The sequence below is a fragment of the Vespa velutina genome, chromosome 4 (assembly GCF_912470025.1).
Source record: "Vespa velutina chromosome 4, iVesVel2.1, whole genome shotgun sequence".
NCBI classification, from domain to species: Eukaryota; Metazoa; Arthropoda; class Insecta; order Hymenoptera; family Vespidae; genus Vespa; species Vespa velutina.
Window position 1 is genome coordinate 3,065,320 of NC_062191.1, and position 15,854 is coordinate 3,081,173.

General features: G+C 32.7%; 3 protein-coding genes across 10 annotated transcripts in view; 2 read left to right on the forward strand and 1 right to left on the reverse strand.

Annotated features, from left to right (window-relative positions):
• Positions 1–1,190: 1,190 nt before the first annotated feature.
• Positions 1,191–2,335, forward strand: LOC124948929 (phosphatidylinositol-glycan biosynthesis class F protein). The gene is made up of 2 exons (XM_047493272.1): positions 1,191–1,352; positions 1,481–2,335. The coding sequence occupies exon 2, from the start codon at positions 1,488–1,490 to the stop codon at positions 2,184–2,186; it is 699 nt and encodes a 232-aa protein (XP_047349228.1). The 5' UTR covers positions 1,191–1,352; positions 1,481–1,487; the 3' UTR covers positions 2,187–2,335.
• A 205-nt stretch (positions 2,336–2,540) lies between these two features.
• The window catches only part of LOC124948928 (ABC transporter A family member 1-like), a 32,928-nt gene continuing 19,614 nt past the window's right edge, over positions 2,541–15,854 (reverse strand). For 5 of the 8 annotated variants that reach the window (XM_047493269.1, XM_047493267.1, XM_047493268.1 and 2 more), the window contains 21 exons: positions 14,423–14,596; positions 14,158–14,339; positions 13,776–13,980; positions 13,606–13,681; positions 13,286–13,439; positions 12,996–13,182; positions 12,730–12,873; positions 12,469–12,619; positions 11,822–12,348; positions 11,366–11,715; positions 10,835–11,241; positions 10,498–10,758; positions 10,121–10,388; positions 9,835–10,009; positions 9,375–9,711; positions 8,997–9,280; positions 8,778–8,924; positions 8,311–8,696; positions 8,032–8,239; positions 7,592–7,931; positions 2,541–7,446 (listed from right to left, as the gene is read on the reverse strand). In XM_047493269.1, the coding sequence (XP_047349225.1) occupies positions 7,343–7,446; positions 7,592–7,931; positions 8,032–8,239; positions 8,311–8,696; positions 8,778–8,924; positions 8,997–9,280; positions 9,375–9,711; positions 9,835–10,009; positions 10,121–10,388; positions 10,498–10,758; positions 10,835–11,241; positions 11,366–11,715; positions 11,822–12,348; positions 12,469–12,619; positions 12,730–12,873; positions 12,996–13,182; positions 13,286–13,439; positions 13,606–13,681; positions 13,776–13,980; positions 14,158–14,339; positions 14,423–14,596 (5,067 nt within the window). In that variant the 3' untranslated portion in view covers positions 2,541–7,342. The remainder of the gene's footprint in view (positions 7,447–7,591; positions 7,932–8,031; positions 8,240–8,310; positions 8,697–8,777; positions 8,925–8,996; positions 9,281–9,374; positions 9,712–9,834; positions 10,010–10,120; positions 10,389–10,497; positions 10,759–10,834; positions 11,242–11,365; positions 11,716–11,821; positions 12,349–12,468; positions 12,620–12,729; positions 12,874–12,995; positions 13,183–13,285; positions 13,440–13,605; positions 13,682–13,775; positions 13,981–14,157; positions 14,340–14,422; positions 14,597–15,854) is intronic. The other 3 variants (XM_047493266.1, XM_047493271.1, XM_047493270.1) reach the window with 2 other exon arrangements.
• The window catches only part of LOC124948930 (tubulin polyglutamylase complex subunit 2), a 2,219-nt gene continuing 1,598 nt past the window's right edge, over positions 15,234–15,854 (forward strand). Inside the window, exon 1 of the mRNA XM_047493274.1 lies at positions 15,234–15,811. Coding sequence (XP_047349230.1) covers positions 15,541–15,811 — 271 coding nt within the window. The 5' untranslated portion in view covers positions 15,234–15,540. The remainder of the gene's footprint in view (positions 15,812–15,854) is intronic.

Consider the following 15,854-nt stretch of genomic DNA (forward strand, 5'->3'; position numbering starts at 1 on the left):
ACCGTGGACTTCGTTTGATTTATTCGACATTTCGATGGGGGTACTTCGCGAATTTCGGCTTAACAGTAGAATCTACGTAATTATAACACACATGTGAGTGTCGCGACGCGATTAGTATTTTTAAGGAGTGCGCTTTGTTTGTTCGAAATTCGGAAAGCACGAATTCAAATGTGCTTAATAATCCGTTATGTCTGAAGCGGACGGTGCAAATGGTGGAGCTATCTGTAAGAGGTGTGCTGTAGCTAAGCTACGCATACCCTGTTAGTTAAGAAGCCAGTGCATTGAAGCGGAAAGGTATCGCGGATCGGTATCGCGGAACGCGGATTTTAGAGTAGAGTCACCGTAAGCCCGTGGGTCTCCATTTGCAGCAACTTCCACGTAGTGAGACCTGGGTCGGTATTACTTGCATACACTAATTATAAGTTCTTTAACGCAAGTATTACCGAGCGAATGGCTGCATGTCTTTATTTTTTTTCATATCTAAATGGACATTAATGTATTCACATTTCAAATTGTTTAATTATATTTCAATAAATAAATAATTAACTATGACAGTATTCTAGTGTATTTTTTTTTAATAATAATTTTAAGAAACCCGAAACTCCCTAAACTCCCGAAATTCCCGGAACTCCCAAAACTCCCGTAACGTGAAGTTATCGTGGAACGTAAATTTTAGTGTAAAATAGAATCACCGTTAGTCCGTGGATCTCCACTTATCTCCCCGTAACCTCCGCGTCGTGAGACCTAATACCTATTACTTGCAAAATCTAATTGTAAATCTTTTAACGCTAGTACTACCGAGTAAATGACAGAATATTTCCAATGTATTTTCAAAATCGATTGAACATCAATGTACTAACACTTTACCAAATTGCCAATAGTACTCCTACGGGCAAATAGATAAAATATTATTATATTCAATGATAATTTCTTGAAATTCGCTAATTTCTATACTAATTATCGTATTCGTTAATTATATTTATTATACTTCATGTTTTTGTCATGAAACATATACATTACCGTACGTCGGTATCTTTTTCACGAATGCAAGATGCTATCAAACATCAAGGGAAGTTGTACAATACATATGAGAAACTGAAATGTATGAATTCATTGTTATTAAATTACTTATTCTCTAATCCACAGGAAATCAATTATTATGGACGCAGATAGGAATAACCAAAGAAGTTTATATACACCGATAAGATAAATACATAGTTGGGACAGTGTGTTCTCCGGTTATTTTCGTAGTTCATATTTTATCCACACCTGTCGCTGAAGTCTCACACTCTTTGAACGTAAGATAGTGAATAGCCTTAATAGTGATGTATGTAAATACATGCGTTTTGGCGGTAAGTGTCATATTAACTAACCTTAAATTAATATAAGTAATTTTTTTAAATATTCTTCTTTATTTTATGTATATATATATATATATATATATGGATATTTATAAATATTTTTTATCTTTGTATTACAGATTTAATATGAGAAATATGAACGGTGGGAATAAAGCAGCACAAAAATTATTATTCGTTTGTTCATCGTTTACTTGCATTTACTTTCCAGGCATATTAATATTATTAAAAATTAATGGAACCTTGTACAATGTTGGCTCGTACAAATTTATTCCAATATTATTGATATTGATGTTTGCCGAAGTGATAAAATTAATCTTTTCTTTTTTACAAACAGAACCAGTACTTATTACCAAGATAGAAACTAAAACGTCAAAAAGTAAAAGATCTTGGACAAAATATATAAAGGAAGGTTTTAAATTTCTTATCACAAGCATTATATTGTCAATTATTTATTATTTTCTTATTGTTATGTTCGGTGCACCAGTTTTTAATCAACATGAGGAAACGACAATGCTTACAATAATATTAACGTGTTTAACATTTGTTCCTGCCAGTTTGCATTTAGGAGTAAATACAGCAGTCAATATTTTAACAGGAAGAGAAACACAAAAAGACAATATATTTATCAATGCTGCTAATATTGTTATAAAAACTACACTTTTGGGTACGTGGACTGGTGCTATTGTAATTCCATTAGATTGGGATAGACCATGGCAAGTGTGGCCCATCCCATGTGTAACAGGTGCTCTTCTTGGTTATACAATTGCACACTTTATCATTCTATTTAAGACTCTACCCACATTGAAACAAAGTAAAAATTTTTAAATTAAACACGTATGTTAATTGACTTCAACAAAATTATTCATTAAATTCGTACCATTAGGTACGATTTATATTTGTTGTAACATGTAAAAGTTTACTTATGTAAATATTTATTATATGTCATATTTACATAAATAATGTAAATAATCGTACTGTCCCACCTGTTTCTTGTGATATAATCGTTTAATACAGTCAATCATTTAACAATCACCCTTCATATATTTTATTATTTTATTATACATGTTTTACAAGTACGTATGTACAATGATCATTACATGAAGAACGAGAAAAGAGGGAGGAAAAGAAAAAAAAATAAAGAACAAAAAAAAAAAAAGAGAAAAAACGCACCACACAGCCTTATGTTTAACTGATTTTTATTGGTGAAAAAGCTTCCGTTAACCGACTGATTACATTCACTTTATACAACAAATACGTAGTACCGTAAAATTAATTACGGTTTTGACGGGTGTTAAGTGTTCAGCATGTATCAATGAATATCATAGATATTACACGATTTTAACGCGTGAATAAAGAACCAAATGTCTTTTCCTTAATATGGGTGTCTATGTATGATTCATTGTGTGTATATATATATATATACATATATACAATATGTATATATATATATGTTTCCTGTATGTGTGTGTGTGAGGTGTGATTGTGTACCCATCTTGTCAGCCGCGCCTGTGTGGGTGGGTGCTTATATATGTGCATGCACGAGAAGAAATATCCTTACAAAAAAATGAAATAATGCTATGAGAAAGACTATTTACCGATCGTCCAACTTTGATTTTGACTATCTTTGACGTCTACAATAATCGTCATTTATTTGTTGTATAATTAATTAAATTGGAGTCGGATCGATCGGGACAATCTTCCACGTAAGAACGAACGGACCATAATAAGAAAAGCGAGGGTAACGCATTAACGCGAGCATGTGCGGACGATTACATTAAAGATCTATGTATGTATGTATGTATAGATGTATGTATGTATGTATGTATGTATGTATGTATGTATGTATGTATGTATGTATGTATGTATGTATGTATGTATGTATGTATGTATGTATGTATATATGTATGTATGTATGATGTATGTTATGTATCTATGTATGTATCTATGTATGTATTTATTTATGTATGTAGGTATGTAATGTATGTATGTACACACGGCTACTAAATATCCGACAACGGGATCGCAAAAAATAATTGTCAAAAAATGAAGCACTTTGAACCGCAAACGCGATATGCAATGTCTATCGGATTACGCAGTAACGTATTGTTCTTTTTTCTTTTTTTTTTTTTACTTTTTTTGTTTTCTTTTTTTCTTTTTGTTTCTTTTTTATCTTGTATATTTATTTATTTATTTATTTATTTATTTATTTATTTATTTATTTATTTATTTATTTAATTCTTTTTGTTTGTTGTTCTTTTCTTTGTTCTTTTACTTAAATTTTCAGAAATGCTCGACGCATCGTAGCGTACTCCGTAATCGGTGACAACTGTTTTAAAAAATGGTATATATACGTGTGTATATATATATATACATATACATATATACGTATATATGAATATATATATATATATATATTTATATATTTATATATAATCTCATAAAATTGTCTGCTGTTCATTATTTTTTCTTTTTTTTTTTCCCCTTTTTCTTTTCATCGTGTAATTCCATAATTGACTAAATTTTATGTTATACCGTATTTGCTAGAACGAGATTTGTGCGGGCACAATCCCTTATAAATGCACGTACGTAAAGTTACGCACACAGTTTCTATTTTATATATTTATAATAAGAATTCTTCCTCTCTTATATAACGAGTTCATATTTACAAAAATCGATACTTTTTTTTCTTCCCTTTTTCTTTCTCTCTTTCTTTTTTTTTTTCCTTTTTTGTGGCGAGATTCAAATATTAACTACCTACGCTATAATTATATCATCTACAAAAAATGTTTCATTCAGTCCTCCGAACGACGCCCATAACTCGCGTTTGATTTTCGCGCCGCGATGGCAGCGCCATGAAGATCAAAAGAGAGATAGGGCGCGATTCTGCAAACGAGAGCTCTCCTTTTTTTTGTTCGAAAGCCTCAAAAGAACGTGTAATTTTCTTTTCTAAGGTTTGGCTAACTCTTTTCTTCTTTTTCTTTTATCTTCTTCTTTTTCTCTTTTTTTTTTTTTTCTTTTTTAATTTTATTTTATTTTCTCTCTTTCTCTCGCATCCTCGACATCCTCTTCTTATTTTGCTTTTTATCTTCGTAATTAGATCTTGGATCCAATGATTACGATTAAAGAGCCCGTTCGATATACAGGGTGGTTCATTAACCGTTCTTGCTATCAACGAATAACATTCCAATATCTTCCGAGAGATAGAAAATATAAAAAGGGAAAGAATTTATCATAAATCTTTCACAATTTTTATGACGTTACTAGATAATTTCGAACGGAAGAATTGTAACGATTTTTTGTCTTTTGTATTTCTTTTTTACATAACCTCACTTTCGAATAACGTTCGTTGTTTATTATACGACAGATGAGACTTTTTTTTTTCTAAAAGGATCACAGAACGATCGATAGGTATTCAAAGGAGAAAGAGAGAAAAGATCATTCGTTTTAATGAACCACCCTGTATATATATATATATATATATATATATATATATATATATATATATATACATATATATTTATGTATATATATATGTATTTCTTTTTTTTTTTTAATTTGTATCGGCAGCAATTTTTTTTCTTTCTATCCTTCTGACGTTTCTGTAGGCAATAAAGAGACAAAGAGCAATAATTGAACTTTCAAATGTACCACGCATTGATCAGAACTTTAAAAGCATTATGCTTTTATTCGAGAAAAATGTTCGATCGATTTGGTACACAAGAAATTCGAATTTTTGCCAACGACAATTAGCCAACTATTGCGGTTCGATATCGCATACTAATTGGATCATGCGAGATCCCAATTCTTTTCTATACGATTCATTTTATCTAAAAGGAAATAATATAATTTCATTCCCATGAATTCATCATCATAATAATCATTATCATCATCATCATCACCATCATCTCATCATCATCATCATCTCATCATCATCATCATTTTAAATCTTAATGAGGCAATAATAACGATCTATCGTATCCTTCTGTGACTTCTGATCCAAAAAAGCTTGATAAAAGACCATAAGACAGACGGAGAGAAACGTTTGAAGATAAGTACTTATATGACGTCTAATTTTTATGCACTTCACCTTGGATCGATAATAAGTTACGTAAAAGTTATTCGTCGATCTTTTGTAAATCGACTTTTGTTATTATTTACGAATATATGCAAATTCGATGATTAAAATGATTCGATTTTCTATATATCGGGATAAAATACTATTCTCATACGTTTGCAGATAACAAATTGTCGCATTAAAAGTAAATAAATTGATATAAGTATTATTACGCAGATATCCCTGCGCGTCCTTCTTAACGATCATAAACGTTACGTACGTCCATTCATGGACTAACGTTAGATACATTATAGGATCCAATTCCAATGCAGTTATTGTTAATGAGACCGCTGCGCGAGTTTTCTTTTTTTCTTTTTTTTTCTTTTTTTTCATTGTTTTTCTCTCTCTCTCTCTCTCTCTCTCTCTCTCTCTCTCTCTCTCTCTCTTGATAATCTAAAAGATAGACAACATAAAGTAATATTGAAACTACGAAAAATCGTTAGTATATCAATAAATTCTTAAATCAATATTTGTTTATCGCTGAAAACGTAATTTGTTTTTATATTAATGCCGCTCGAACACTATCTTGCGAGACTATTTACAAGATTCTAATTATTTAAACACTTATTCATTCATCGCTTATTTTTATCTTCACACATACGTAAACGCACAAAAGGTCGAACTCTTGGTTGCACACAAAAATACGAGCACGAGAAAAAGACGATTTTTATTAACCGTTCGCCGTTTATCTACATCGGTATATTATATACTCGCAGTGTGTTTTTTTTCCCTTTCTTCTTCTTCTTTTTTTTTCCTTTTTTTTTCTTTTTTTTTTCTTTTTTTTTTTTTTCTTTTCCATTTCTTAAATATTATCGAGTCGATATAATACGATCCTGACAGTGACATACAGTCAAGGTAAAGGGATCATGGATACCAAAATCCCCAATTACTAGTTTATTTTCTTTTTATATCTTACGATTCTCAAATTATTCGCTTTTACAAAAATCTTTTCTTTCAGGAAGCCCTAAAATTAGAACCCAAACTTGTTTAAATGTATGTATGTATGTATGTATGTTTGTATGTTTATGTTTGTATGTATGTATATATGTATATATGTATATATGTATGTATCTATGTATGTATGTATGTATGCATGTATGTATGTATGCATGTATGTATATTTGTTTGTTTGTTTGTTTGTATGTATTTATTTATTCATTTATTTATTTATTTATATATTTATTTATTTATTTATTTATGTACTTTATGTATGTATGTAATGTACGTTAGCTTATACTACGACTGAAAAAATTTCGTTTTAAATAGTCGTTTCATTCATTAATTGTGCAATATCTGTTACATGGTTTACACAGTAATGACGAAAGCATATCTCAAGATAATGTACATTATCCTTTGAATTGTCTATTTAACAATAATACGCGTTTCATCTATACTCAATTGCAGATTCGGGAAAATACAATCCTTCCCATTGGACAAAAAGCATTTTAATGTATGCCACTGAATCCTCATAGAGGAAAAAGGTCGTGCTTATTATGAATCACTGTGACGTAATGTTTAAGTAATTAATAATATATCAACAAGATTTAGACGATTATAATAATAACTTTGTAAACGCCTTCGAACGAACGGAAAGAAAATTTTTTTTTTTATTTTTTTTTTTTGTTTTTTTTTTTTTTTTATCTCTTTTATTAACATCGCTCGTACTCGCATTTTAGTGCAATCGCCCGATTCATCGTATGCGTTTTCACACAACGATAATTTAATATCATTTCGTTTTGTCGGCTTTCCTTAACTGTTACATAAAAACAATGACTTTTAATACTCTCGCGCGTAAATTGAGCAGTCTTGAAAGTATAGCAAGTTCATAATTAAAAACAAGATACTAAAACACTGAACATCTAGATCGTCATTCACCACTATTGCTCTCGTCGTAATGAGAGAACTTGAGAAACACCTGTTCCAGGGTAGTTTGACTGAAACTATACTCCTCGATGTCTAGTTCCTGCTTGGCTGTAATTACAAATTTTATATGTTTTATTGATTGTTTCCTTTTTTTCTTATTTTTTTTTTTTTCTTTTTCTTTCTTTCCCTTTTACTCAATGCATGCATTGAAAATTCAATGATTATGTATTTCTAATGGGACAATAATTCTTACCCTTCTCCAACTGCATAAAACACTCGGCCAGCGAGTTCACTGCGTGTTGAGGAACGGCAAAGACCAATCTGTCTGCAAAGCTTTCTTCTAACGTTGCATCAGGAAAGAGACCAGCAACGAATTCTTTTAATGCAGATAATCTATCACCGGAAGGCGTAGTTGGGGTACAATCGCCACCCAAAAGTTTCATCTCTAAAGTGTACCCAGCACCGTATAGATTTTTCAGGTGTTGCGTCGAACCTACACATCTTAATTCACCTTTAACCATTATACCGACTCTGGAGCATAATGCATCGGCTTCTTCCATCGAGTGAGTTGTAAGGATTGCTCCTCGGCCACCCTGTTAAGAGAAAATAATCGAATGTTAACTTTTAATATTAATATTAAAATTCAATAAGATTTTAAAATGATAAATCATAGGCCAATTGTTTCGATAATACCTGGAAACTAGCAAGGATGGTATCCCATAGGAATCTTTTTGATCTAGGATCCATACCCGTACTAGGTTCATCCATTAAAACAACCTTTGGTCCTCCAACCATTGCCATTGCAAAGCTAAGCTTTCTTCTAGTACCACCTGAGCATTCTTGAGTTTGTTTATCGGCATGTTCATGAATCTGAAGACCGGTTAAATAGAGATCGACGATTCTGAAATAATATCATTATTTTTTATAAGTGAAAGTTATTGTTACACGGGATAAAAGTATTCTTAATAATACCTATTAATTTCTCCCCAAGGTACACCACGAATAGCTGCGTAACATTCTAAATGTTCTCGTACAGTAATATTTTTCCATTGAGCATCGTGTTGCGGACAATATCCCATTTGCCTGAATGCTTCCTCCATGTGAGAATGAATATTGTGCCCGCCAATTTGTACTCTACCACGTGTCGCTGCTTCCTCCGCAATAATAATCTTCATCGTAGTAGTTTTTCCAGCACCATTATGACCCAAAAGTCCAAATACTTCACCTGGTTCAACGGCCAATGATAAATTTCTTACAGCGACTTTTCGTTGCATTTGAGATGTTGTCTCTTCTTCTCGTTTGTTACAACAGCTACAAGAAACTGTTGATTCTCGTTGATGATATTCCTTTCGTAGATTCTAACGGCATTCAATAATCATAATTAAAATTATCGTTAAAACTCTCTATTCATTATTTTACCAGTAGAAAATTATTTTTACCTGTACCAATACCACTGATGATTGTTGAACGGAAGGTGACGTAATAAGATTGAACACTCTTTGTCTTTCAGTTTTTACGTCAGCATCTTCGTGCTCACCTACATCCGAATTCTCCATTATCTCCTCACCGATCGAGCCACCATTTCTCTATTAATAAATACAAAACAAAATTAACATTTATTTGCGGATAAATAATTAAATAACGAAGAAATATATAACTCTTTTAACCAGGAAGTGCTTGAAGAAATCGCTAATGTTTCCACCGCTTTTCTTGATATCCAATAAGAGCAATACGAAGAACCATAATGGACAATGTAATAATACACCAACGGCCATCAATATGATCTCCGTAGTAAGATAATCCGACATAGTTAAATGATGGCAGGCAGCATTAATAGAGCACATTAAATGAACGCGATCTACATAGTACACCGCTGCGTAGGGCACATACATGGTATTTAATAGAGAAAAGACCACGTGCAAAGCGAACGCTGCAGTACCACCTTAAAAAAGATCAAAATATTTTAATGTTGATTAAATAAGTGGCAAAATTTTTATTTAAGTATTTGTTTATATATATATATATATATCACTTACCGACACCTAGCATATCTAAGATCACGACAAGCAAAAAAGGTATCAGTCCAAAGAACGTAGCAATATTGGGTAAAATACTTTGTGCGGAGTCCATCTTATCAAAGATGTAACTCCAACATGTCGAAAAAAGAATGGACGATGGGCAGTATAACATTAAAAGGGCACCAAGAGTAATGAGTGCTGGTGGTTCTTGAAGCGAAGGCACGTCAAAGAGAAATATAATACCAATGATACATGAACAAATAAATGTCATCAGGCCGACGAGGACGATAAAATATGTGAGGAAGTACATAGGAAATGACAGGCCGTTGACGCGCAATTGATTCTTCGCTTTTATCTAAAATCAAATGTTAAATAACTGTTAAATAAATATTAAATAAATAATGTTAAATAAATAATGTTAAATAAATAATATTAAATAAATGTTAATTATCAATACGATCGAATAAATTATTCTTACTTCTCGATCATAAACCATATCGACTGCCAAAGTGATTGGTAATAAAACAAAATCCATTCCTATGAATAATGCTGAACTGGCAACGCCGATGTTAAATTCTTGTGGCTGTGATGTCTGTTGAAACGGATGCGTTTTTATTTCAATTTGTTGAACATCGTCCCTACCAGCTACCAATCTGTTTTTAATGGAAATTACAGCGATTATTGTGATTCTAACGTAATTTTGTTGTTGTTCCTTTTTTTTTTTTTTTTTTCTTTTTTCTGTAAAGGACAAGGAACATACATACCTGTAATAAGTATTTAACAGTACATTCAATAAAATGGGTAAAGAATGTTGCATCGTATCGTTATATACGATTGTTAAATTCATCTTTGGAAAGGTATAATCATTGATATTAAATGCTGCTACGTGCGGTGCGCTTTTTAACAAATTAACGTAATTCCCATCGTATTCATCGATATGCTTTACATCTTGACTTATACTCTCTATCAAAGGCGTTATGTCAACATCGGTATTATTCAAATATAAAATTTTAGTTTCATTGCCATAGGTGTCTAAAAAAAATGTTTACAAAGAGGAGAGAAAATATCTCAAATGTTAATGGATATTTCGATGATAATTAAAGATTATGGGGAGGGGGGGAGAAGGTATATAAAAGCATACCACTATTAAGTTGAAGTGATTGCATCTTAATGTCGACAGTTTGAATACTGTTTATATAAAGACCAAGGATTATTAGAGCAAGAGGAGCAACGATGGTAAAGTATAATAGTTGAATGTTTCTAAACAGCCTGAGTATCCTTAGGCGAAGCATGGCATAAAGAATTTGAAGGAAGTTAGGCCGAATTTTGATGGGGTCTAAGCCAAGGCCGAGAATAGGAGGATTCCTATCATTGTGAATTCCATCTGGTAGATCACCTGCTCCTGCATTTCAATATATAAATATAATTAACGGATACAAATATTAATTTTAAATGTTGAATAATTTTCCTTGAATTACCTTTCGCTTGACCATCATTTTGAACGGTAACACCTTCGTTCTGTAAACTCTGGTACGATGTACTTTTCGACTGCAAGGACAACGATCTACTAAGTGCACGATTACGAACCATTTTCTTTGACAGATTGTCCATGGTACATTCCGTTTCCTCGTCTTTTTCCAGATGTAAAAAGACTTCTTCCAGGGTCGTCATAGATACTCCATAACTACTAATACCCAATCTACTCGATCTCGTTTTGATTTCATGCTCGATAGCCGAAAAAAGTGAGGCGAAATTTTCCACGGAATTGTGAGGCAAGATGAAGCTCAATTCTCGACCATGACGTCTTGCTTTTTCGGCTTTCGTCACATGAGACGATACTAATCGTGCTATTGCATGTTCCCTTGCGTTGCCTTCTAGTACGAGACTGTAATGATAATACAATGATAAAAAAAAAAGAGGAAGATTGTCAAAATAGAAGAATGAATAAATAAATAAATGAACATTTGCATGTGTATTAATTTGTGCATACATTTATACTTGATACTCACGTTAAATGATAACCGATACCGAATTTATTTTTTAAGAACAACGAACTACCGCAACATCTCAATCTCCCTTTACTTATAACTGCCTTCCTGTCAGCCAATATGTCTGCTTCGTCCATGAAGTGAGTCGTTAAAAGAATGACTTTACCGTGTCTTCTGGATTGCAGGAAAGACCACATTTGTCTTCTCGAGTATGGATCCACTCCAGCTGTGGGCTCATCAAGGATAATGATCTTAGGATCACCGATAATGGCGATACCTACTGAGAGCTTTCTCTTCTGGCCACCGCTTAAATATTTTGCAAAAGTATCCGCTTTTTCAACCAGATCTATGTCCTTTAACGTTTTCTTTACCTATAATATCAATGACATTATGAGATATTATAGATTATAACGAGATAATAATTTGCAATTCTATAATAACGATAGATTATTTCAAATGTTTTAAATATTGCCTTACCTCGTGTTCGATCATTGATTTTGGAATGCAACGTACAGCGGCAAAAAATTCAAGATGTTCTCTTGGCGTTAATAAATCAAACAGAATGTCATGCTGAGGGCATACACCTGTCATACTTCTGATCATCTGCATATCGTTTGAATCTCGCACGTCATATCCAAATATCAAAGCCGTACCGGCTGTTGGCGATGTCAATCCGGTGAGTATATTAAACAACGTTGTTTTACCAGCCCCATTATGTCCCAATATCGCTGTTATTTGTCCCTCATAAATCGTTAGATTGATACCATTAACTGCCTTTGTTTCAGGCTTACGACATTTCTGATAAGATTTAAACAGATCTATGATTCTAATTGCTTCCCTTCCCTTCATCTCACGTACAACTGGTTCCACGTCTCTATTTGTTTCCTCGCCGGGTATAAAAGAATTAGATTCGCCGTTAGACGATGGTACCCTTTGAACTTTACGTTGACACCAAAATCCAGGTGTGAAACAGAACCACGGTGATCTCTTCGTGCCATACTCGCCTATTAATCAAAATGTCATGAAGGATTATCGTCTCTCTTCCAAGCTGTTATTGACAATATCATCAGATATATCGGAGAGAGAACAAAAGGGAAAAAAAATAAAAGATTCTTTAAACATACTTGGTATAACCGAGTCCAAATAATAGGCTAAGCAAGCATATAAGAATATGTCTAAAGTCATCATAATGAGACTTCCACCGAAAGGTATACCAGGACCACACCAAAGATTATCGAAATTCACTCCTTGTCCTTGTAAATCCAGGACCAAGGCCTATGAAAAATACAAAGGAAAAAAAAAAAATAAAATTTATTAATTTTTTTTTTTTTTTTTTTTTTTTTTTTTTTTTTTTTTTTTTTTTTTAAACCTTTAGGAATACCAACCTTATCCATAGCCAATGCAACACCCGTTGGACTTAAAAGTGATACAAGCCAAAATGAGATCGAGCTAGAATCGTCTACAAAGACTTGAATGAAGTACATCAAACTTAATATCGTTACTGCAAAGTTTCCAAGGACACCGGCAGTCTAAAACGAGATACGAATATATTCGTTGAAATCTGTAAAAGCTTTTCTAATAATTTTACATTAAATCAATTCCTTTTCGTACCCGTTTAATTTAAACATTTTATATAAAATAAAATACTCACACGAGATTTATCAAAGAATGGCGTTATCATGAAGGCAAACATGATAATGGAAAAACTATAAAGTACGACCAAAAGAAATATCGGTAAAAAGTGTGTATGCTGAAACATTTGTAGAGTGAAGAGTAATACCACTCCAACGGCAGAAAGTAACAAGACAAAGATGCTGTAGATAATGAACCAAGACATCCTAAAGCACGAAAGACGTATCAATATTTAATGGATTTAATGGATAGATTAAAACATAAATATCATAGTAATATCATATAATTTATAAAAAATTTTCAATTTACCAAAATACAGAATCCTTCAGGCCCATTATTTTCATTCCTTCCTTAATCCTGTTTTCTTTTTCACCGACTATTAGTATCAAGAGATAAGTAATGAACTGTGAAAGTGCTAATACCATGTACAAAGGAATAATGACTCTAAAAGCCAACATCCAATCTAGAAAATGTATTATTAAGAGTTGTATTAAGAGAGAGAGAGAGAGAGAGAGAGAGAGAGAGAGAGAGAGAGAGAGAGAGAGAGAGAGAGAGAGAGAGAGAAAAATTAGATTATCATTTCTTCGAAGAAAGTAAAAGCTTTTCGATAGAGAGAAGCTATTTCTTACCAGCTGTGAATGCTTCTTTCGGAAACATTTCTAATTTTATATCTGGAATGGTTACGTCGTTGTTTTGCGTGTCAAGCTGTAGAGTAAGGAAGGAAGTAATACATTAGAAGATACATTTCGTAAGAGTGAAAGAGAGCAATATAATTCAAGACTATAAGTAACCGGCGTACCCTTATCTTCGTAATATCCATTAGCATTTGTAACGCTAGGAAGCCAGAATCCAAATAGTTATTCACGGGACATGATCCGCCAGTTTCTATTGACAGAACGCCTCCCATCCAATGGCTGGTGTCCTTCCGGCAAGTAACCGGAGCAGAATAAAGTTCAGTAGGCGAAGGAGGCGATGTATACGAAGGATTTGTTCTAATCTCGTATCTAAAAGATACAAATAGCAATTTTACCTCACCCTCGATTTAGATTATAAAAGAGAGAAAGGGGGAAAAAGCTTTTCGTGAATGTAAACAATCATTCGTATCAACTTAGCAATTTAATAGATTTGAGTGAAATATTTTATCTATGTGTATATATATATATATATATAAACAGTCTTACAGAAGACGTTGAGTGATCGGTTGAGAGTCTTCGAAGATCACAGCCAAAGGTACGCTATATGGATCTCTCCAATAAGCTGCCTGTAGATCATCCTTCGTATCAAATATCATAAAATTTAAAGGTAATTTGCCAGGAAAATCCCACATGGACAGCCAAAGGTTGTTCATCGAATTTAAGAATGTCTGAAAGATGAATCAATGATATTAAAAATTTTTAATAAGTTTAACGAAATATTTATATCTAATTATAACTAACGATAACTTACGAGAGTTTCCGTCGAATTAGGTACCACGGCTATCGTATTGTTTTTATTACCGTTGAATAATTCGAATATATTCTCCTCATGCCTCTGCGTCGTCATCGCGGGATAATTTGGATTAGGTATCAACACCTTTATCACTATGAGAATCCCTAGAGTATAAAGAGGCAGGAAGATCTCCTACAATAATAATAAAAAAAAAAAAAAAAAAAAAAAAAAAAAAAAAAAAATATGTATGAAAAAAAATGTAAAAAAAAAAAAAAAAGAAAGAGAGAGAGAAAAAGAAATACATATTGTAATTCATTGTCACAGATGAAAGATCTCGTATATGTAAAAGTCAATAATTTTATTGGATTTTCTATCGATATTTATATTCTTATTATTCTTTTCAAATCAATTTTATTTCATATCATAACCGTATTAACAATATCAAACGAATATTTAACATATCAAACGAGAAATGAAATGGAAATGAAATGGAAATGAAATGAAATGAAACGAAATGAAATGAAACGAAATGAAATGAAATTGTTAGAGAGCGTATAAGCGAGTTCGTTCGAAACTCTCCTGGGAACAATGGAAGAAGGTTTTTATGACTAATCCTTACGATCCCCTTATGTTCGTCCCATCGATGATGACGGAAAGATAATGAACGTGTCTGAAAATCATATGTTACGAGTATACGCATACTAATGTATATAATTCCTCATGTACAAAAGCGAAACACGTGGGTTAATTTTTTTTTCCTTCCCTTTCTTTCCTTCTTTTTCCTTTCTTTTTTTTTTTTTTTTTCCTTTACAAGGGCAAGTTTCTTTCGCATGATCCAAACCCTACCGTTTGGAAAAGACACCCTCTTTACGCTTGTGTGTGTACAACAACACAGATGGTTTAATGCGACGAGAATCGTATGAACACGAACAAGCAACCATGTTTGCGACGTTTGTTCGAGGGGTGAATAGAGAAGTAACGTTGTTCGCTTTGATATGCCGTTGCCATGGCGATAAACAACTTAAACGAAAGCGATATTTTCAGAAAGAAAAGCACCCGGCTTTGTTCATCCTCGGTTTCTCATGTCACAATAAGATCTCTGACACGTTTATATAAGAAAATAAAAAAAAAAAAAAATGGATTCGCGAGGCAGTAGTGAAACAATGTCATTTTTCGTCGATGTCGTTACCGAAGATTCATTCTACGAGAATTTAACATTAGGTGTCGTCAAGATTCTCGAAAATTCGCCATGCGTTAAAAACGTTCGCGTTAACAGACGAAATGGTTGCGAACGAAACGCCATTGCGAATTGGGAGCAACGACACGGCTGCGTGTTGCCAGAAGACGTGAAGAATTTCTATGCCTCGATCGATGGTTTTCTACTACAGTGGAATCTCGAGATAGCAGGTACTTTTTTTTTTTTTTTCTTTCTTTCTTTCTTTCTTTTTCC